This window comes from Notamacropus eugenii, chromosome 6 (assembly GCF_028372415.1).
Source record: "Notamacropus eugenii isolate mMacEug1 chromosome 6, mMacEug1.pri_v2, whole genome shotgun sequence".
Lineage (NCBI taxonomy): Eukaryota > Metazoa > Chordata > Mammalia > Diprotodontia > Macropodidae > Notamacropus > Notamacropus eugenii.
The window spans coordinates 134,684,744-134,707,793 of record NC_092877.1 but is presented as its reverse complement, the minus strand read 5'-3'; the positions used below and the strand labels follow the sequence as shown (position 1 = coordinate 134,707,793).

The 23,050-nt window shown below is 38.9% G+C and overlaps 1 protein-coding gene across 1 annotated transcript in view; it reads left to right on the top strand.

The window, feature by feature from the left end:
- The first annotated feature begins 1,533 nt into the window (after positions 1-1,533).
- The window catches only part of SLC7A11 (solute carrier family 7 member 11), a 103,020-nt gene continuing 81,503 nt past the window's right edge, over positions 1,534-23,050 (top strand). Inside the window, exons 1-4 of the mRNA XM_072621053.1 lie at positions 1,534-1,658; positions 2,094-2,379; positions 9,337-9,463; positions 15,276-15,391. Coding sequence (XP_072477154.1) covers positions 2,103-2,379; positions 9,337-9,463; positions 15,276-15,391 — 520 coding nt within the window. The 5' untranslated portion in view covers positions 1,534-1,658; positions 2,094-2,102. The remainder of the gene's footprint in view (positions 1,659-2,093; positions 2,380-9,336; positions 9,464-15,275; positions 15,392-23,050) is intronic.

Genomic DNA, 23,050 nt, shown 5'->3' with positions numbered 1-23,050 from the left:
TGATCGGAATGACCAGAATAGAGGTCAAATCTAGGCAGGATCTTGATGGGAGTGACCAGTACCCTGGGGTGACTAAACATTAAATCTAGAGGATCTTGATGGGAGTACAAAGTAGCCTGGAGAATAGGATTTTGATAGGATAAAGGTGGAGAGTAAAACAGAGATCTGGGCATGGTGATAATGAAAAACTTATGGTCCTCAGAGAATGCCAGATCAAATATGAGGAATTCAAGGAGCCCTCGGGGTGAGGCCCTCCAGGGTCCCCTAGACAAATGGGACCAAAACTCCTCTGGGCCAAGAGACAAAGATCTCAGCTTGGGCTTGTACCCTGTCATTTCCGTGTGAATTTTTTTTTTTTAAATCAAAGCAAATTCTGAAAATCTGATTATAACTTTCTCCACCCTGACCTCCTCACAATACACTTAGTAGTTGTGGGCAAGTTGGTACCCCTCTTGGAAAGTTTTCTCATCTGTGAAATGGGACTGAAAATACTTGTAGTTCTGATCTCAGAGGAGTATTGCAAAACCCAAAAGGATACAATGGATATAGAGAATTCCAAACACCTTCCACTAAGGAAAGTCTACAACTGAGCAGTGAGTTGATTTGCTTAAGGTAATAACATTTTATGCAGCAGCCTAAACTTGAACCTAAGTCTCTTTTCCCCCCTCAATTTTCTTATCTGTATAATGAGATGGAGAAGGAAATGGCAAGCCACTCCAAGGTCTTTTCCAAGAAAACCCCAAATAGGATCGGGAAGATTCTGACAGGACTGAAATGACTGAACAACCACAAAGCAGTAGTCTTTGCAGCCTCTACAACTAACTTCAGGGAACAAAAATGCCCTGAGGGATGTCAATTTCAGCAAAAATAATTCTCTTTAGGAAATCACCAAGTAACTTGGAAATCTGAGAATGATTCTCGTTGGGGTAACTGTGGTTTTTAAACGTAGTCATATTCTCGTGGATCACACCTTCGCAAGGCGAAAATGTAAGTGTATTGTCAGAGCAAAATGAAAAAATCCCTCCCTTCCCTCAGTATGAGCCACAATCCCCTTCAAGAAGAAGAAGGTGCGGAAAAACTCTCTCTCTCCCTCTCTCCCTCTCACTCTCTCTCCCTCTCTCCCTCTCTCTCTCTGTCTCTCTCTCTCCCCACCTACAAGATAGATTTGCTTATGTTGCTAGGCAACCAAAAGTTTTCTTTTCTTTCTTTTTTTTTTTTTTAAGGAAGTAAAAAAAAGGTGTGCATGGGGGGTCGCACTTTGGGTGACTAATGCAGCTTGATGTTCCCTTCAACTTTTGGCTGCTTCATGAAAGAGGTGTGGGTGCGTGCGTGTGCATGGGGAAGGGAGGGGTGGCGATCCCAGATAAAAATGAAGTAGATGTTTCCTGTTTGGTGTTTCATTTTCTTTCTGTTTGAGGAGCCTTGGGGCCTCCCTGAGTGTTACTCTCCACCTCTGGGAGGGTCTCTGTGGGTTTCCTCCCTCTGGATTGGCTCCTGAGGCCTTTTAAGTGAAGGCTTTGTTCTCTGCAAAGCGCAGGTCAGTTGGGCTACACGCTGCCACTGTTTGGGGAAAGGAGAAAAAAAAGAGCTGAGTAATGCTGAAGCCTTCTCCTGTGGCTGATGCAAACCTGGAGAATTTGCATCATCACTGAGCTGGAGTGAGTTGGTGTGACAGAAGCTTAAATACGGGCGCTGGAGGGAGCTGAGCTAGGTTCTAATGACAGGGCAGTAGCAGCAGCAGCGAGGGGCAGAACGGAAGGGTCCGGGCTGCCATGGGAAAGGCACAGGTGCTCTGGAGGAGGCATTAGGGAGGCGGGAAGCGTAAAACACACCTTTTGAAGGTCCATACCTGTGAACCCTAGAGCAGCGTGAAAGGCTACCAGGACAGGAAAACAGTTCGAACTCAGTCTGATCAGGGAGACCAGACCTTGTTTTCAAAGTTTTTCTCCTCCTGCTTCTCGCCTTTCTCGTTCTCCTGGTCCTCCTCTTCCTCCTCATCTTTCTTCTTTTCCTCTCCTTCCTTCTTCTCGTCTTTCTCTCTTTTTCTGTATTTTTTGCTTTTTGCTTTTTATTTTTCCCCTTGAGTTTGGCAGAATCCCACTATGGTCAAGAAGCCAGTGATGCCCTCCATTTCCAATGGAGACTACCTCCAGGGGGATGCTCAAGGTCACTTGACCTCCAGGGGCAGCAAAGAGGCCCCCGAGCAGGCTAAGATGGTGCTGAAGAAAAAAATCACGCTGCTGAGGGGCATCTCCATCATCATTGGCACTATCATCGGGGCTGGCATCTTCATCTCCCCCAAAGGAGTTCTCCAAAACACGGGCACCGTAGGCATGTCTCTGATCGTCTGGACGGTCTGTGGGCTCGTGTCTCTGTTTGGTGAGTTTATGTTTAAAATTGGAGTCCCTTGAGGGTATGTGTGTGGGAGGCTGCTACTGGGCATGCAGCTTGGCATGCTGATTTGGGAGGTGAGTGGCTGGTCTGCTAGTAGAATTAGAGTAGAAGTAGAGGAGAGTGGTAATGAGGAGAAATCATTCAAGTCATCTAGGAGTTTCTGGATGACTTGAATAGTCCCCTCTTTTCCTTCCCCAACCTCCTTTATTTCCCTTTCCTGATGAAGAGAAAATCTTTTCATTTCTTTATAGTGATGGAAATAAGCACTCATTTTTATTGCCTATAAAAAGGCAAGCACTGGACATTTGTGCTTGTCTGGGCAATGCTAGGGCTGAGCCCCTGAAGCCTCTGTGAATTGTAAAATCTGGTTGGCCTAGTTACATTCAGTGCTGAGTTGTCCAACAGTTTTCCTGACTTCTTATTGGTGAAACAAATGGTAAGGCAGTGCTTTTCCTTAAAACACTAACACAGACACACAAACAGACATACACACAGACACACACCCCACCTTCATGGGCCTGACTTTTCCGTGTGAGCCACTGAACTGTAGAAAGATATGGCAGGACATACCATGAGGAATTCTGCCCTTGCATCAGTCAAGGATATGATTAGTATGTTATAACTTTTCATATCCAACCTCCTCCCACCTCAATTATCTTCTGCTTAAATATTGAGCTTGGTTGGGTGCGGGTCTAAGCAGTTTATTCAGTCATTTTTTTCACTTGTGCCAGTTTGTTGACGTCCTAAAGTTTGATAAGATGTCCTCAGAGAAACTTAATGAACCTGGAAAAGAAGCTTCCTCCCCCAATTCAGATGGCTGCATTAAAAGCCTATTTAAAGAATAATGGACAACACCAAAAGATACCTACTCAAGACTCAAACAAAAAAAAGTATCATTCAGAGTTTTTGTTAAATGTCAGGCCCCTACAGTTATCTGTGGCCTAAATGATGAGCTAGGTTGGATGGGAGTCTAAGGGGTATACCCAAGCCTCATTTTCTTCCCCTGTGTCCATCTGTTGTTCCAAAGAGTTTGGTGACAAGATTACCTTAGTGAAACTCAATGAAATTGTTCCAAATTTTAATTAAGTGTCAGATCCATACAGTGTCATCTGTATTGGTCCAGTACATGAGGCAGTACCAGTTAATCATCTGACCAGGAATAGAAAGCTAAATCTACCCATTTTAAGCAAGGTAAGTCCTAAATAAGCTTGTTTAAGGATCAAGGAGAGTATATTCTGATTCCGGAAGATTCAGAAGAAAGATCACTTGGAAGTAGAGTCAGAAAACATGGCTCCTAGTACTACGCATGTGGTCTTGGGGAAGCTACTTGACTTCCTTTGGGCCTCAGTTTTCCTAATCTTTAAAAGAAGGGAGTTAGACTAGATCAGGGGGTGGGGAACCTGTGGCCTTGGACCACCTATCGATTTCTAGGTCCTTTGGTGGCCAGCCTTTTGACTGAGTCTAAGTTTTACAGTTTTACTAAAGGGATTTATTCTGTAAAGTTTGGATTCAGTCCAAGGGCCACATTTGAGGACCTAGAGGGCCACATGTGGCCTGGAGGTCTCAGGTTTCCCACCCCTGCACTAGATGATCTCTAAGGTCCCTTCTAGCTTTGACTTTGATCCTGTGAAGGTTCTGACCTTACCACTACAAAGCAGTTATTCTGTCTTAGAATAAACGCTAAGTCAATTTTCTTAGGGTTTTCCTGACTCATTCATATTTTTTCTGGACTCTCAAATATCTCATTCCAATGATTTTTCTATTCAACTTCAGAACTCGAGTTACATTATAAGGAAATTTACATAGATGTAAAACCAGTTGACTGGATCCATAGCTCTGCCATTAAACCAAGGAGTGGAGTCTTCTAGGACAAATTTATAAAGAGTTAGGTTTCCTTTCTCTTCCTTGCTTACTTCTTCCTACCAGCTAGTCTTTTACCTTACCATTAGTTTCATTTATTTTTCTTTTGGTCTGGAACTGTGACTTTTGCATTGTAAGCAGTTTTTGCTGGGGAAACTCTACCAATTCAAATCAGCCACTTGTGATCTCATGGCTTTGTCTGAGATGCTGAAGTTAAGTGACTTGACCATGGTCACAGGGTCACCACAGCAGTATATTAGAGGAAGAATTTCAGGCCAGGTCTCTCAGCCTCCAAGGGCAGTTCTCTTTCTATTACAGCCTGTCTATCTCAGTGGTGGTTCCAACATATCATTTTTACTGACACAATTGTATTCTATCTTTGTGGATGACCAGGATAGATTTGAACTGATGATTCTGATGACTTTACTAAAGAGTATAAAATCTTTGAAACAGTATACTATGTCAAATGGTTCCATGCTATGTCTTTATAGATCATAAGATCAAGAACTATTATCAATTACAGAAACCTAATTTTTACAAATGAGAAAATGGAATCCAGATTTAATATGACTTGCCCAGGCTAAATAGATTGGCAGATAGATGAACCTAGGTACTCTTACTCCATATTTCATGCTCTTTTTACTATATAACAGTACTTCTCTGAATATAAGAGAAATGTAACTGTTACATTTCTTATTGTACGTGATGAATTGTAACCTTGGTACAACATCTAGTATAGTCAATATAATGAATTAAGATCATTAATAAAGAATATGTCTATCTTGTTTAATATATCAAAAATTGCATCTGCATATATAGTTCCATTAGTTACATTTATTCATGGAGGAGATGATAAAAATTAATAAAAATCAACAAGAAATATTAATTAAGCACAGAAGAAAAGCCCAGAGCCTATTATCATAATATCTGAGTTTGACTCTCGTGTACTACCAACGTGACCTTGCTCAAGTCTCTGGGTCTCAGGGCAGCTTCTCTAGGACTCAGTTTTCTGTAAAATTACAGTTGTAGTAGATGACCTTTTAGTTCCTTTCGGGAATGATCTAGGTGCTAAAAACAAAAATCAATGACCTTTTCCTTCAAGTAAGGCACATTCTTTTCATGGAGGACTCATATAGATATGTAAGTGTAGATTATATAGTAATTATGTAGAAAATAAAACACTATGCACATGTATACACATGTGTGCACACATGTATATAGATACTGTATATGTATACATGCAGAACACACATGTAGTAATGTGTAATATGTGTAATACATATTTTATTTATTATACATGATAGAATATGTATATCATGATACATATATAAAAGCATGTGTACCTGTTTAATAATTTTTCTGTTTTTTTTATATTTGTGACAGGTGTGCTAGAGTCAGCTCATACCTAGCCAGTTGTTAAATTTTCAATGTGAGCATTTTCACTTTGGAAATCAGCAAATGCTACAAATCAAAGCTTGATTTACTTTAAAAAGCGATGGGGGGAATTTTTTTAATGCTGATAAAACTTTTAATGCAGTTATGCTTTTTTTTTTTAAACAGAGCCAGTTTTAAAAAATTTACCAATATGCCTGTATATCTGTGTGTATATTTGTGTGTTTGTAAACACACACGAGCCTGTTCACTCCAAGTGCTGAGCTTAAAGCTAGAAGATTTGAATTCAAATTGTACCTCTGACACTAATTGTGTTACTGTGGGCAAGTCATTAAATCTCCCCAAACCTCAGTTTCTTCATATGTAAAATGACAAATAATACTTTGTATACCTAGCTTACTTGTTTGTTGTGGGGACAGTATAAATGTATACTGTTGCTTTATCCTAATCAACAGTCTATCAGACACTTTTTTTCTTTTAAACTTGTATCCTTCAAACATGTAGGCATCAGCATATGGCAGTAGATGTATTGCTGTCTTTGTGTTTGGTGATCTTGATCTGATGAGTTGAAGGAGTTTTCTCCTGATTTCCAGAAACACACCCCAATTTCAGCCTCTTAACCCGGATGCATCTTTGAGGAGGCTACATAGAACAGTCAATATTAATGGGCCTTTGGCATCTTTTAAAGACAGTGTGGAGAAGTTGATAGAATATGGGGCAGTCAGAAAGACTTGTATTTATATCTCTCTGGGGCAAAAAAGACATCTGGGCAAACTTGCTTAAATTATTTAATAACTTCAGTGTGTTGGAGGCAACTCCCTAGGGTTTACCTGTTAGATAAGTCATAATAGTACATATGGATGAAGGTAATAATGACAAATAGGAATTCCCTATGATGGGACATCATAAATCTGAAATGCATTATTGCACATACACATTTATACATACATATTTATATTTATAAATTTGAAGATATGTATATTATTTATATACACATGTATATGCATTCCACGCATAAAAGAACTTGTGTTGAATTTTACTATGAAAATATGTGTCTAAGTAGACTTTTCAATTCAGTGCAATTCCTTAAGCATTTATTAAGTGGCTACTTTTACCAAATACTGTGATAGACTCTGGGAAACAGAAAGAAAATTCATTAGTTCCTGTCCTCAGGGAACTTATAATCTGGTGAACGGTGAGATGGAATGGGGTGGGGTGGGGTTAAATAACGTGTACATTTATAAGTGTGTACAGGACAAATCTCTGGAAGAGAGAGGATCACAAATTTGAAAGAGATTTATATTCATTCTCGTGTATCCCTTTGAGATAGGCAAGGCATTATCACTATTTCATAAGTGAAGAAACTGACGCATTTAATGCGCATTTCTGACCTTACATCACATCTTCATCAGGAGGTCCACCAAGAAGCCTCTGCTGTTGGATTATAGGTTTGGTTCCACTTGAACTTGTGTTCTCTGATTGCTTGTTGCTAGGAGTGTGCTTTTACATGAATCTACTTATCTGTTTGCCTGCCATATATCATTGTATGCTGGGAGTTTGACAGGAGTGCCACTTCAAGAGAAAACTCAACAAAATTTTAAAAAGGGGCAAAAATGTTCCAAAGCTCTGGAACTAGGCTTAGGGGAGACCAAAGCTTTGGTTCAGGACTTTTTAAAGGCTTCGTGTCAATAGACGGATTACACATCTTGTTCTGAACTTCTCCCATCTGGGCTCTGCCAGTTATGAAACCTGAGACCTCTGACTGGAAAAGCCCTTTCCTTCAGAGCTTACCAGGTTAAACCTGGGGGTAATCATCCTGGTGTATTAACAGAGAGCAGGTTTAGCTATTTATTGATTCTTCTGGCAGCATGCAGGTCTCTCACTAGTCTTTAACAATAAAAATGCTGACTGGATCTCCTGGATATCACCCACAGCATCACTGCCTTTCTACAGTACCTGGGTACATCGAGTTTGCTCATTTATTTCTGTCTAAAGGCTCCTCTGGACCCTCCTGGCTTTAGAGTGATTATCAATAGTAACTGTTGCTGTTTCCCTCCCAGCCTAATGTCTTTCTTTTTCTTGATTAAAGGGGCCATGCCCTGGCTACTTCTTAAACAGGCCTATTTAATGAATAGGTGTTTCCTCACCCTAAGTGAACATCTGCAAAGACCTTGGCCTAAAGGCCCCAAGGGCTCCCATTGCATCCTGGGCCATCTCCAGTCATCCTGAGGAATATCTGGTCCCTGGATTCAGATGGCTCTGGAGGAGAAGTGAGGCTGGTGACCTGCACAGCCCTCCCTCACTCAAAACAGAGTCAACTATAAGTCGTGTCATTTCTCTGATATCACAGTCTTCTTTGGCAATGAAGGATGAACACAAAGATATGATAAATGGGATTTAAAAGCCCTCCAAATAGCCCAAATATACTCATGTTGGACAGTTCCTAATGGTGATCCTCCTCTTACTGTGCCTATAGCCTTTACATATTGTACTGTCATGTGACGTTTACTAGCACTAAGTAAACTAAGCAAATAATTTCCTTTTGAATTGTATTACTGAAATAATGGAAGTATTGTTTCATGTTTACTGAGGAACATAAATTAAGGCAAGGCTTATTTTTGCACGTCCTTTCAACTTTCCCAGAAAAAGGTGTCTATCCAAGACATTTAGCCTGATGCTTAATTCAGAGAAATTTGGAATGGCTACGTCATTTATAAATTGAGGCCTTCAAATTTAAAATTGTCAAAGTATACTACAATTTTGAGACTCTTAAAAAAAGCTTTTGAAGTTTCTTTATATTTCTTACACATGGAAGCTTGATGATTCAAAACATTCTCAAAAGAAGAATGGGGTCACTTGCAGGTAAGTTATTATCCAAGGATATGTAACTTCTGCATATAGGTTAAATGTTATACCTGTTGAAGGAAACAAAAAAACTTAATACTAATGCTATGCTCCATATTTTAGGCTGAAGTCTTCCCAAAACAGTTTTATATATACATATATATATATATACATACATACACACACATACATATATTTGTAACCAAGTCATTTTTATGGATGTTAGAGAAACTGAGGCAGATAGGTTTTTTTTTAAGTGACTTGCCTAGAATCACAGAGCTAAGGATCTGAGGCAGGATTGGAACTCAGATCTTTCTGACTAGGCACAGCACCCTATCCACTATGTCACCTAGCTATGAGAAGTAGTGGTGGGCATTGAATAAGGTCATTTATTTTCCCATTTAAAAAAATAATACAGCTAGCAATTGATACTTCGAGTATCCCCAAAATTAAGTGCCTTTGAGTTTCAATAGATTACTTAAAACAAAATTTACATACCAAGGACATATATGCTTTTGAATCTCAAAGTTACAGTAAGCTTTTTGGGACATACCAAACAATTATTTATAACATTCTTATTAAATTTTACAAAATGATTTGCAGACATTAGGTCATTATAAGGAAACATTCCTTGACAAAGGTAAGCTGACTTACTAATGCACATAGTAAGTCCCAGTGGTTGGATTTGAACTAGGGGTGTACTGAGTCCACATTCAGCCTTCAAGATAGAGGTGTTATTTTTAAGGTTACTGTCTACCTAAAGATTTTACTCTGGTGCCACCTGAATATTTTGATATGTTTTTCTTCAAATTATAATTCTTTTTTTTCTTCATGAATCTTTCACAGGGGCTTTGTCTTATGCTGAATTGGGGACGTGTATAAAAAAATCTGGTGGTCATTACACATATATCTTGGAAGTCTTTGGTCCATTACCAGCTTTTGTCCGAGTCTGGGTGGAACTAATTATAATACGGTGAGCACCCTCTTTGATTCACTTATCTGCCTCCTTTCACCTGTAGAGTACTTCTGAATCACTTGGATTATTTCCAGCTAATAAAGTGTTTGTGGCACATGTGTTAACAGGAAGTATGGAGGAGGCAAAAAGACCTGCATTAAGTCCACCACTATTTTTGTGATCCTAGACAAATCTCTTAATCTTTCAGAGCTTTAAGCAACTCTCTCTGAGACTGTCATAGACAGTAGTCAAAATGAATCTATGGAAGAAGCTGGCCCACCAAGGCTTCCATTCATGAATGAAATCATGTGCATGGACATTCTCTCCACCAAAAAAAAAAAAATCATAAAAATTAAAATATATAATTTCTTTATACTTAAAACTTAATGTTTGTTTTCTGAATTTTAATAGTCATCAGAGTGTCTACTGTGTGCCAAGAACTATATTAAGGGCATTTTTATTTTATTTGTTGCTACTCTGTTCCTCAAATATGATAAAACATCGCAAGTACCCAATGTTTCACAAGTTTTCAATTATTCAGTTTGCAATTCTAGCAAACATTTGACTTTTAAAGCTACAGAGCATGAAATTACCCACTGGAATAGGGGCATGATGCCTTGTGTATGGATTATCAGACCGTGCCCAGACAAGAGTGCAACGTTAGCATGACTTGAAACTTTCATTGACTCCAAATTACACAACTAAGCCCATACAACTTTTACACCATTCTAGTGGTTGAGGCTTTTGTGTCCTCCCCAGATAGCTTGGTGTGTCACTGGGTCCCCTCAGGTGGTGCGGGAGTAGTTTGCTTATTCATAGTGACTCATTTCCTCCTTTAAAGAATCCAAGACTTTCTAGTTATGTAAGCAGTCTTGTATTGTTGAAATTGATCTTCCTGATTTCTTGGTTGTAAATTCAAACCAATAATGCTAAGTCACTGTGAATTGCAATTAAAACACAGGCACACACCCCCACCCACCATATAAACAATCTTTTAAAAACCCTTTCATGCCTTAAAAAATAGTCCTCATCCTCTTTACAATTTCAAAATCTAAGCCAGGATTTTCCAATTCCAAAGTCCACCATTCACTGAGAGTCTAATTTATCAGAATTGCACTGCTGAGTTCCCATGGAAGCTTTTATTTCTGTCTCTCACAGCTCAGAGGCAAATGATTTACTGTTAGAGAATGGATTTGGCACCAGTGATGATGATTTCCATGGTCAAAAGAATGTCTTTCAACAAAAAGTTACAAAGGAGTAGTGCCCCTTTAGTGGAATTTGTTTTCATTTCAAATGCTTTTTCATTATTTCAGCCTTGTCATAGTGGAATCCCAATAAGGAAATGTTTCCTTTACTCCCTCTAAAAATCTTCTGCCTGGGTTGCTTTCCCAGCCTGGAATCTGTTGTCCATTCCTACCTTGCTCTGCTCCTCCGAATCCTATCCCTTGTTCAAAGACTAACTCAGTCATTCAATCAATCAGTGTTTATTAAGTGCACTGTGCTTAACCCTGGGCATGCAAAAAGGATCAGAGGACAATTCTTGCCCTCATGGAATTTATAATCCTGTGTGTGTATGTGTGTGTTTGTGTGTAAGATCACATGCTAACAAATATACAAAGAGAGCTCTTTACAGGATAAATAGGGAATAGTGGAAAAGTGCTGGAATTAAAAAAAGTTGTGGAAAGCTTCCTAGTGAAAGGTGAAGTTTTAGTTAGAACTTACCAAAAGCCTGGGAGGTCAGTAGACCTAGAGGAGGTCATGGGCTACAGCCAGAGGGAAAATCTGGAGATGAGAGACAAGGTGTCTTGTTCCTGGAACACTAGGAGGCCATTGTCACTGAAATGAGGAGTGTGTGTCAGACTGAACAGTATAAGATTGGAAAAGTAGGAGGGGGCTAAGTTATGATAAGTTATGATAAGCAGAAAACTTTTTATTCTTGGATTTTATTGAGTAGGGGATGGCACGATCTGACCCACCTCATAGAATTATAGAATGCCAGAGCTATAAAGAAATATAGGCTGATCAATTTGAACTTAAAGGGACTTAAAAGGCAGCAAAGTGACATTTGAGACCCTTGGGCCTGGAGTCAGGAAGGTCTGAGTTCAAATCCTGCCTTAGGCACTGTATGACTTTAACTTTGTGTTTGTTTCCTCATCTATTGATGGAATATGATATAATATTTTATATATATATGTAAAATATGATATGACTTGACATGAAATAATATGCAATACAGTGCAACATGACATGACGTAACAAAACCTAAATAACCATGGCACCCACCTCATAGGGTTGTTGTGAGGGTCAAGTGAGTTGTCACTTGTAAAACACTTGTTAAACCATAAAATGCTTTATGTGATTGTTACTGTTATATTACCTCATTTGACCCTCACAATAAACCTGCAAGGTATGGACTATTGTTATTCCCTTTTTATGACTAAGGAAACTGAGGTGAGCATAGGTTAAGTGACTTGCCCGGGGGCTCACTAGTAAGTGTCTGAGGCCAGATTTGAACTGTGGTTCTTCTGAACCCAGGCCTGGTGATCTATCCACTGCACCACCTACTTCTGATTTGTCCTTCTGTATACTCCTCTAGTGCTCCTATGCATTGAGTTTGGGTTTCTTCATATACCCTTTCTCTAACTTAATTGTGAATGTCTGATAGTTGAGACCATTCCTTTCCCTTTATAGCACAGTTCCTTGCAATAAGTGTCCAATCTCTATTTTTAATGAATTTTGATCTTTAAGAATTTCAGCTCTAATATTTTGAATCCAGGAGACTTACGCTTCCATATGAATGTTGGATGTATGTAGAGTTATAGGCTATACTTGAAATGTCAGATTATCTCTTCCTCATCCATATGGTGGGAAGACACATTAATTTGAAATGTCTGTGCTCTTAGAAATCAGGGGAAAAGGTTAGACATTTTGATGACTTTTTCAGTGATAATCATTGTGAGACATGGGAATCTATTACCAAGGTAGGCAGTTTTAATCTTCTCAAGGGATTTTAAAGAAGATAGTTGATGAGTATCTCCCTGGAATAGTTCAGCATAATGTAGTATAGATGGGCTATAGGGGCAGGCTGCTTTTTGACTGACTGCCTCAGAGACTGGTCCAGAGCTAGGTGGGGGGAAGAAAAATTAGAGTGGTGACCTAGTGGCACATTCTTGCTCCCTAGTTCGGCCAGAAATCCACCTTGCCTTTCCCAAATTTCACACTTAATAAAGTGGTGAGGTAAACACTGAATAGCACTCTGAGAATTCAGTAGGGTCTGCAGGTCTTGTGTTTCCACAAAGTAGTAGACACTTGATAATCTAAGTCAGCAGCTTGGAGCTCAGGCATGTGCATGCGTGCGTGCGAGCATTTGGTTTAGAGTCAGAGGATCTGGATTTAAACCCACCCAGTATCACAATCATTACTATTTGTTTGACATTCTCTAAGTCACTTACTGATTCTGGGACTCAGTGTTCACATCTGTAAAGGGGGTAGATTATATGGCACCTCAGTTAATTAACAATCATGAATCCACAATTCTATCATCCTTCTCTTCCTCTTTTGGACCAATTATCTGGGGACTATTGTGTGCTAGCCTAATGCTGATTGATGTTTCAGCTAAGCACAGTAATATTAATGCCAAGGGAGGAAGTAGACATCCCCCTACATACACACACCAATACATATATGTATGTATATTGTGCTATATAATTATTTGGGAACGCATTAAAATAGAATTTCTTTCCTGGAACCCTGGTGATACAGAAAATAGATTAGATTAGGTCTGACAGACTGTTGACTCTTGGGGGGAAAAGGCCTGATTCTAAGGGAGATGCAGGTAGAATTGATGAATTTAGATTGATTTGAGAGGTAGGAGATGTCTCTAACTTCTCCACCCACTAACCATTGATACTATCTGATTTCATTGACTCATTCATCAGAGAATTTAGAACTGGGGTGGAGTTTGGAAAGCATGTAGCCCAACTTGATTATTATGCAGATAAGAAACCTGAGACAACCAGAACTGAATTTGTTTTAGGCCACTGCAAGTATATAGTAGCAAACAGCTTCTAATCCAGGTTCTCAGACCTCAACTTTTAACCATTTCTCTGTGCCAAATTGTCTATAGATGGTTATCATGAAAACGTAAATATGTTACAAAAGCTGGCTTACTGTATCTTGTTATTGTTGCTTAGTCATTCAATCCTCTCATTCTTCCTCACTCTGGATCTTACTGTATACTAGGTTTTCTTGGCAAAGATACTGGAGTAGAAATTTCTTCTCCAGTAGATTAGGGCAAACAGGTTAAGTGACTTACTCAGGGTCACACAGCTAGTAAGTGTCTGAAGTCAAATTTGAACTCAGATCCTCCTGACTCCAGTCTCTATCCATTGGGCCATCTAGCAGCCTCATCGTATTACATTAGAGCCTTCTTAATAATAGTATAAATTAGTTCACATTCCAAACAATTACCTAGAGTCATAGGAGGGCAGAGAAGATGTTAGACAAGGAATAAACAGGTTTCGTTATCAAGAGGAGAGTCAGGAAGGACACAGATAAATCTTTCAGGGCCTCTCTTGAACTTCTCAGATAACTGAGAAGGAGGCACTAAAATGGAGGAAAGATGCTGAAAGGAAAAGGTTGAATGAAAACTGTGGGAAGTGGAGGATTTCTCCTACTTTACGTTTTGGTTCATATATGTATATCTATGTATACATAGATATACATAAAGCACATTAATGTAATATAAATGTGCATATTCACATATACTCATAGGCACATGTACATACAGGCAACTAAATAGCCTAGGAGATGACATTTAGGAATTCTGTGACTGTGGACAAGTCACTTAGCCTCTGTTTTCTCATCTGTAAAATGGGGATAATAGCACCTGCCTCCCAGGGTAATTGTAAAGATAAAATAGTAAAGCTCTTTGCAAATTTTGAAGTGTTATAAAATAATAGATGCCATTATTAGAATACATATACAACATTCATATACATGTGTATGTATATAAACATATCTCTCTCAGTACATGCACACACACACACACACACGCACACACACACACACACATACTAAAAGTTGAATAGGCTACCTTGGACAGTGATGGGTTTACTCTCCTTGATATCTTCTAGCAGAGGCTGGATGACTGACTTTATGTTGAGTACATTTAGCATCAGGAAGCACAAGGGATGGAGTATGGGGCCAGGAGTCTTGGAGGACCTGAGTTTGAATCTTGCTCAGATACTTACTAGCTAGGTAAGTCACTTAACCTCACTGTTTGCCAGTTTCTTCATCTGAGCTGGAGAAGGAAATGGCAAACCACTTTAGTTATCTTGGCCAAGTAAATGGATGATGAAGAGTTGGAAACGACTCAACTACAACAATGTTCTAGGGATTTCTTTTATGTTTGTTTTGGACCACATGGCCACCAAAATCCCTTTTAACTGTCTCGATTTTGTGATTTTATCAGAAAGATCAGGGTTCATATTCTGCCTCTGACTTTTACGAGCTGTGTGACCACAAACTGGTCCCTAATTCTTTCTGAACCTCAATTACTTCATCTATAAAATGGGGACAATAGTGTTTCACGGGTTTAATATGAGGATCAAATGGCATAATGTACATAAAAGTCCTTTGCAAACCGTAAAAAACCATATAAATGTCAGCTCTCATTATTCCTGTGATTTTATGAAGTACATCAAAGATCTCCAGCATAAAAAGAAGCAAGTGCTTCATATACTAATGAATGGTACATTGATGTAACAAAACTTCAATGCAAATGCTCTTAGCTTTTTCCTCTTGTGACCATTTTCTCTGTACTATCTAGCCCTGCTGCCACTGCTGTGATATCCTTGGCATTTGGACGCTATATCCTGGAACCATTTTTTATTCAGTGTGAAATCCCAGAACTTGCAATCAAGCTAATTACAGCCGTGGGCATCAGTAAGTATCATGAGCATGAGCATGAATGGTGCATAAAGTAGTAGCAGAAGTAATTAGCTTAATCCATGTTCAGTCTCTTTTCACCATAGACCTCTCCTCACATAACTCTTTCTTTCATACTGTTTTTTACCAGATTTGCCAAGTAGGAGAATGAAATTGAAAGCAGTGTGGAGTAATGGAAAGGACACTAGATTTGTAGTCAGGACTGGGTTCAAATTTGAACTCAGACACAGCACTTATTGACCTTGGATAAGTCACCGAACCTCTCTTTACTCCAGTTTCCTTATTTGTAAAATGAGTGTTGGACTCATAATCCTCTAAGGTCCCTTCTAGCCCTGAATCAATGATCCCATGAAATGCCAGGCATTGGTAAGAGTTATTGATAGTTACTTACTCTCCACCATTACATTTGAAAGGAAATATGGTAGGCAGTGGGCAGCTAGGTGGCTCAATGGATAGAGTGCCAGGACTGGAGTCAGGAAGACTGACTCATTCATCTTCATAAGTTTAAATCCAACCTCAAATACTTGCTAGTTGTGTGATCCTGGACAAGTTACTTAACCCTGTTTACCTCAGTTTCCTCATGTGTAAAATGAGCTGGAGAAGTAAATGAACAATAAAATGGTGGACAGTTTTTTTTTTAAATTTGGAGGATAACAAAGAAAAAAATAAACCCACACTTAAAAGTAGGGAGGTAATTGTCTCATTGAAAGGAGTTTCCAGATGAAGATGTGGAGATTTCATGATGTTAATAGTAGAGATTCAGCAGATGGGTTTATGGATCATGTTTCATTCTTGGTCACATGATTCAATTTACCACACATTTGTAATATGTCTACCATGTGCAAGGCACTGCACTACTAGTAACTGGGTAATACCAAAATAAATGAAATAGTTCCTGTCTTCAAGGAACTATTTTCTTTTCTCCTAGTGTGTGTGTATGTGTGTGTGGGGGGGGGATAGGTGGGAAAGAAAGAGGCAACACATGAGAAGAAAAGTAAATCTAATAGATAAACAACATTTTCAGAGTTGCTAGGGTGACTGTACTAATAATTAAATAAGTGGAAAGGTCTTATAAAGGAAGAGGCATTTGGACTCTGGAAAGGAGTCACACATCCAGAGAGGTACAGGTAGAACATTCCAGGAATGGAAATCATTCTGAACAAAGGTACAGGAGTGGTGGACAAATTCTTGGAGGGAAAGAAAAGGGAAGGGAAAAAACATTTATTAAGGACTTGCTGTGTGCCAAGAAGTGTAGTAAGGCTTTCAGGTCTTCCACCTTGTCCAATATGCCAACTTCCTTTTTATGTAGTTCATGTAGTCTGAGAGATAATACAGAAATAAGTTCACATTTGAGAGCAAGGAGATTATTGGATAGTTGTATGGTAATTTCCTATGAGGATGCTTTATTTCACAATCAGAATTCTAGATGGAGGGGTAATTGATAATTGATGGACCGTTTCACATGCCATTGGCATCCTTGCAACTTCAAAATAGGAAAGACCACTAGGACTATGGGGGAGACCTTGAGGAAAACTTGTGGCAGTACATGGATAAGGTTGGACCTGCATGGTCAGATCCTAGTTTGCATTCTTGTCGGAAGAGTTAAAATCCATGATATCACAGAATCAGTGGAGAATCTAAGAATAAATAGAGAATTCAGATTTTGCTCCATGAAACAGAGATGCATTCCTTAGCTGTTCTTGTACTTCCTTTTCTCCTTCCTCTGTGCCTTGAGCTGCCTCTACTCCATGTTGGTAATGAACTCTCTCGCCACTGCCTTACAAAATCCTTTTCCTTTAAGAGGCATCTCTTTCTTCAACTTGCAGCTCAAGTATCATTTTCTACATCATGGATCCTTAGCCTTTTTTGATGTCATGAACCCCTTTGGTATTCTGGTGGAGCCTCAGGATCCCTTCTAAGGATAATATTTTAAAATACATGTGGCAAAATGCTTAGGGTTAAATTAAATATGGTTATCAAAATAATAATCAGATTAGAGACTCCAAATACCCGGAGTCTATGGACCAGATTAAGAACTCCTGATTTACATAAAGCCTTTATTCCTTGCAATGGCCAGCCATCTCCTGCCCCCCCACTTCTTGTTCATTCATTTTTGAGTCATGACTCTTCTTGACCCCATTTTGGGGAGTTTTCTCAATAAAGATACTAGAGTTGCCTTCTCCAGTTCACTTTACAAATGAGAAAACTGAGGCAAACAAAGACTTGCCCAGGGTCGCAGAGCTTGTAAGTGTCTGAGGGAGGATTTGAACTTAGGAAGATGTATCTTCCTGACTCCAGTTCTGGCCCTTTGTCCACTGTGCCGCCTAGCCCCCAACTACCTAATAACATTTATTTACTTTGTATTTATTCCTTTATATTAGTTTTATATGCACTTATCGATGTACTTGTCTTTCCCATTTTAATATACCCATTAGAATATAAACTCCTTCAGACTAGAAATCATTTGATTCTTTGTACTTATGTCCACAGTGCCTACCTAATTCATGTGCCATTGGCATATATGTATATATGTGCATATATACATATATAGACACACATGTAAAATATACACACATATATACATATACATATATGGTTAATAAATACCTATGGATTGACTGGTGAAAATAATCAAACAAGAAAGCTAAAGTAAAACATTCTCAGTATTTTTAAGGGAAGGAGACAAAACAAACAAACACAAAAATCCCCTCTGCCGCACAACTTACTAAATCTATGTGCCCTATTTCAGTTGTCACTCTTTCCAAGTTCCCCATTTATTTCTGTTAAAGTGTGGTGACATTTTAAAAGCCCCATATTTTTCCAGATATGAAACATACTTGGAAAGTGCCTTGTGAAACAGGCCTATGGAACAGGCTTTCTTTGGTGGTTTCTGTGTGGAGTTTCATAGTTGGGAGAACTTTATTTTTCTAGCTCTTTCTGGTTTATGGAGTGTGTTCTTCACCACAGCTCCTGTGCATGGTTATGGGAAAACAGATGTTCTGGATTCAGGGTTGGTATGAACTTTGGTGGAGCGGTGAGCACTGCTCCTGCGTCTGCTTAGTCACCATGCTGGTGTTTGGTGTGGTGTGGCTACTGCCGTAGACTGCCTTGCTAAATCCTCCAGGGCCTTACATTCAAAGACCACAACAGGAAGTTGCACACAGTTTTTGTGAGCTGGATGGAAGAGATCATAGTTCTCCTGCAGGCATTAGAGAAGAACTTCTTAATATGCCTTAGATTTCTCAATAATTTGATGAAACCCATGGACCCTTTCTTGCAATAATGTTTTTAAATGCATAAAAGCAATTATATTAAAACGCAATTATCAAAATATTTTAAAAAGCAAAACAAGTGCATGGGTCCCAGGATAAGAAGTAACAATTGAAAATGGAGTTGGGAAATGCCCCTGGTTAGTGGCGTTGGAGCTCTACAGAGTCTGTGAGCTGGAGAAGTTTGCTTTTCAGACAGGGCTGATGCTTCTCTATGCAAGCAGAGATGGAATGTCCTACATGGAGATCTGCTAGCTCACAGAGCTCTTGAGTCAGTGAAGTCAGGTTAACAAACATTTAGTAAGTGTTAGAGAAGAGCGTGACACACAAAAGGGTATCAAGGAAAATTTATTAAAATAGAGTTCAGAGGAGGGAGTGCCTTATACGTTAATTATGAATGGGTAGCTTCCCAGTAAAGCTATAGGAAGACTACAACTTGTTCAGATCAATGGAAGCTTCTTATACTGTTCCGAATTTTGGACCTCCTATGACACCATCCATTGCCACATGACTTCATGTTCTCCTCTGGGATAGGCTTTCCCTCAAATAGCTCATCAAGCCTGCAAACAAGTTTCTGACCTCTGCCTGAGCGTGTTAGGTCACAACTGTGGAAACAGAACTTCCTTGTTTCCCACAGTAAGCACCTATTTTATGCTAAGGATTGTGCCAAATTCTGGGGATACAAAGAAAGGCAAAAACACTGTCTCTGTCCATAAGAGACTCACTTTCTAAAACAGGAGACAACATGCCAACAGGTATTTACATATAGATTTAGACTGGATGGAAGGCAATCTTAGAGGGAAGGTACTAGCAGTCAGGGGCCCTGGAACCTCCCGTAGAAGGTAAGATTCTCACTGAGTCTCCAAGGACTCTGAAGCTAGGTGAAGAGGGAGAGCATTCTAATCAAGGAGGAGCAGGGGATAGAGAGCCAGTGATGGGGTCATAGAGTTGGAGGATGGAGTTTTGAGTGATAGCTATTACTAATTAAGAACTAGAAACAGGAGGCTTAAATTAGACTCTATCTAAATGAGTACCACCAGTTCATACATATTTGTGGTGTTGGTTCTGGAGCTGGAGATGGAAAGGATCTGCATAATTGATTTAATCTTTTGGCAAATTTAAGTGGTTTCTTTCCCATCTGTCACAATGACCTCTTCAAGCAGGTCCTACTTGTTAACAATAAGAATCCAAAGTAAAGTTGAGTTGGATGCACTGAACAACAAATCAGAATTTCATGGAGGAATTAAACAGTGAGGTATTACTTCAGGGAGGTGGGGTTGCTCTGAAACAATGATGTTCTCATGTGGGAGGTAGATAAAAAACCTTATAGGGAGCAGGAACTTTGGATAAAGTTAGAGATTTTTGGTTTGTTTTGTTTTACAAAGTTGGGTGGATAAAGACGTTACTTGTGTTGACTTAAAACACAGGTTCACAAATTCTAGTGTTCCTTCTACAAATCTGAGAATTGAAGGGAAATTTGAATCGAATTGGAAAAAAAAAACAAAACAAAATAATGGTTCTTTTAAAGTTGTAGTCTGAAAGGAAAAGCCAACACATATCTAAGAGGAAGATTTATTCCTAAGCCTGGAAAAGTTGAATGAAAAGGATCATGTTTCCTGAGGGTGAATACCTTTGACAGCAGGATTTAGCTGGAAGATCACTCTGTCTTCAGAGGTAGTGAGGGTGATTTCATGCCTGCTGGGGGCAGAATATTGGTAAAGATTTGGAAAATAGAGAAAAAAATGCTTTCTAGTGAGTCCATGGTTATTAAAGTTTTTGGGGAGTTCTAAAATACTCTTAGAAAGAGAGCAATGGAATGGAGGACTGGCCTTTACATTGCTAATAGTTTCCAGAAAAGGAAGGAGGGTCACCTAGTCTTGACAGCTTTGGTGTTTTAGAAAGTATCACTACATCTCAAGCAGAACTCAGCCAAGATTAAAGGTTTTCTGCTTCCCTTAAAAGCTGCTTATTTCACATAAAGGAATCACCTTTGAGAAGTACCTTGTTGGAGGTGAGGCTGAAAAGGCACATTAGCCCAGACTGGAAACCTAGATCAGGCCCCTTTCAAAGCTAATTCTACAAATGGTTTGTTTTGACGCCTAGGTGTGCATTTGATGGGGTTCTGGCTTATATGCTATGGATGATTTTATTCTCCCTTCCCTTGCCCCCTTTCTTGTCTTAAACTTGGAGGAAGCCAGTGACTTCCAATCTAATCTCATATGCCGCTGTGTCCATTAGAAAATATGTGGAGACAATTTACATTTAGAATCACATGACATACATTTTTTTTTTAATTGGACTATTTAAACTGGGCCTTTTTGAAGTGTAATGTGACCTTAGTGACATTAAGTAATAGATAAGGAATAAAAACAAGAAAAACCACTCTGTGGTTGATATTTATGCAAATATTATTATTAGTGTTCTTGACATCACAGAGCCATAGTGTCAGAAGGATGTCACCTAACCTGACCTATTTGTTCCTAAGCAGGAATCCCTTGTATGATATTCCTGACAAAAACTCTTCTAACCTCTGATCTGCAGTCGTCTAACGATGGGGAATTCAGCTAATTCCTTTAGGCTGCCCTTCCTTTCCCTTTATGGGAGTTTTCACTGGAACAAATCTTTTCTTTAGGTCCAAGTGAAATCGAACATTACAATGTCAATTTACCTTTCTAGTGTTTTCTTCTGGGACTAGACGACTCTAATCTGCTTTCCACATGATGGCCCTCTAAATATTTGAATTGTATTGGCAAAGACTTCTTTCTCTTAAACTAAACATCCCCATGTCCATCAAAGATGACGTGAAAGCCATGCTTTCTGGTAACCATAACATACTGGTTACCTTTCAGAAAACAGCTGTGGCATTGTAAATACAGTGCTGGACTTCAAATCTGGAAAATCTGAATTCATATCTGGCTTCAGATACTTACAAGCTGTGTGATCCTGGGCAAGTCACTTAAGTTCTGATTGCTTCAGTTTCCTCATCTGTAAAATTATATCACCGACCTTCCAGGGTTGCTGTGAGGATCAAATATGATAAGATTTGTAAAAATCACCTAGCACAGCCTACACATGGTAGACATTGTATAAATGTATATTTCCTTTCCTGTCTTCACCCTTGCACATATTTGCCAGTAACTCAGCACTAGGTTATTCAGGACTAAGAACACTAATAGAAATATTTCTACTGCATTCTGGTTATATCTGCCCTTTTCTTATGTTAACTAAATTGTGTTGGAAACCCGCTATTCAATGAACCATTGATTGGTATGAAAATAGAAAATTATCAGACTAAGGCTGCCATATTCTTTAGGAGTGTGACAAATAGTACATGGAATCAATGTTGCATGAAAACCAAGATCAAAATGGAGATTTGCAGAGGTATGGTCACCTGGTCTTTTTTGTAGAAGCTACATCTGTATTTGTTAGCTATTTTCTTATGGTTGCTCATAGATATTAAATTCATTCAAATGAAGAAAACACAATCTATTAAGGGCCTAGTTTGACCTAGACCCTCAGAAAAATACAATGTTTAGATCAAACCCAATTCCTGCCCTCATAGCTTGTAGTCTAATAGGGAGCTAAGATACATGCACAGGTAACTATAAAGCATGTAATATATACATGAGAGAGGAACAAAATAAAATGGCACAGGGTTCAAGGTAGAGGAAAAGTTATCATAAACTGGTAGGAATGGAGAAGTGATAAATGATTGGATATGAATCCAGTTGGTACTACCTGTGAGGGTGGGCATCTCAGGTATGCAAAGCAAGACCAGATCACCAATAAACAATCAGAAGTCTGGTGAATTTTTTTTTTTTTTTTTTTTTTTAGTTTATATTTTGGAAGGCCATCATGAAAAACAGAAAACTTAAGCAAAGTTTCAGGCTGACACATGACACTTGTAAAGTGGAAGACAGACTTGGGCACAGCACAGAAAGAACATTTTTCTTTTCCCCATCCAAATCCCACTGCTGGATAGCCACAAAAAAGATCTGGATTTTGTATATTCTTCCTCACCATTTCTCCATATTAGTTATTCTACAGTTTGTCTTTCTCACTTTAAGACGTAGGTGAATCAAAGCTTAGTCAGCCTGAATTTTCAGCAGAGATAATTGCTCCCCAAACTGGCCACAATCAAAATATAGTAAACATCCTAAATAAAATCAGCAATTATTAGCAACAAAGAAAGACCATTATGAACTCTTACATCATCCATGACTATGGATGTTCAGACTCATTAAATCAGATCCATGTCTAAATTGTTTTTCTTGGGCTTTTTACCATGTGTGCAGCTAGAGAAAAAGTCAAGAAGATTTGGTTTTTATGACTCAGATAAATCTCTGTTGCTCTAAATGAGAATCTATGGTTTATCATTCCTGGGATT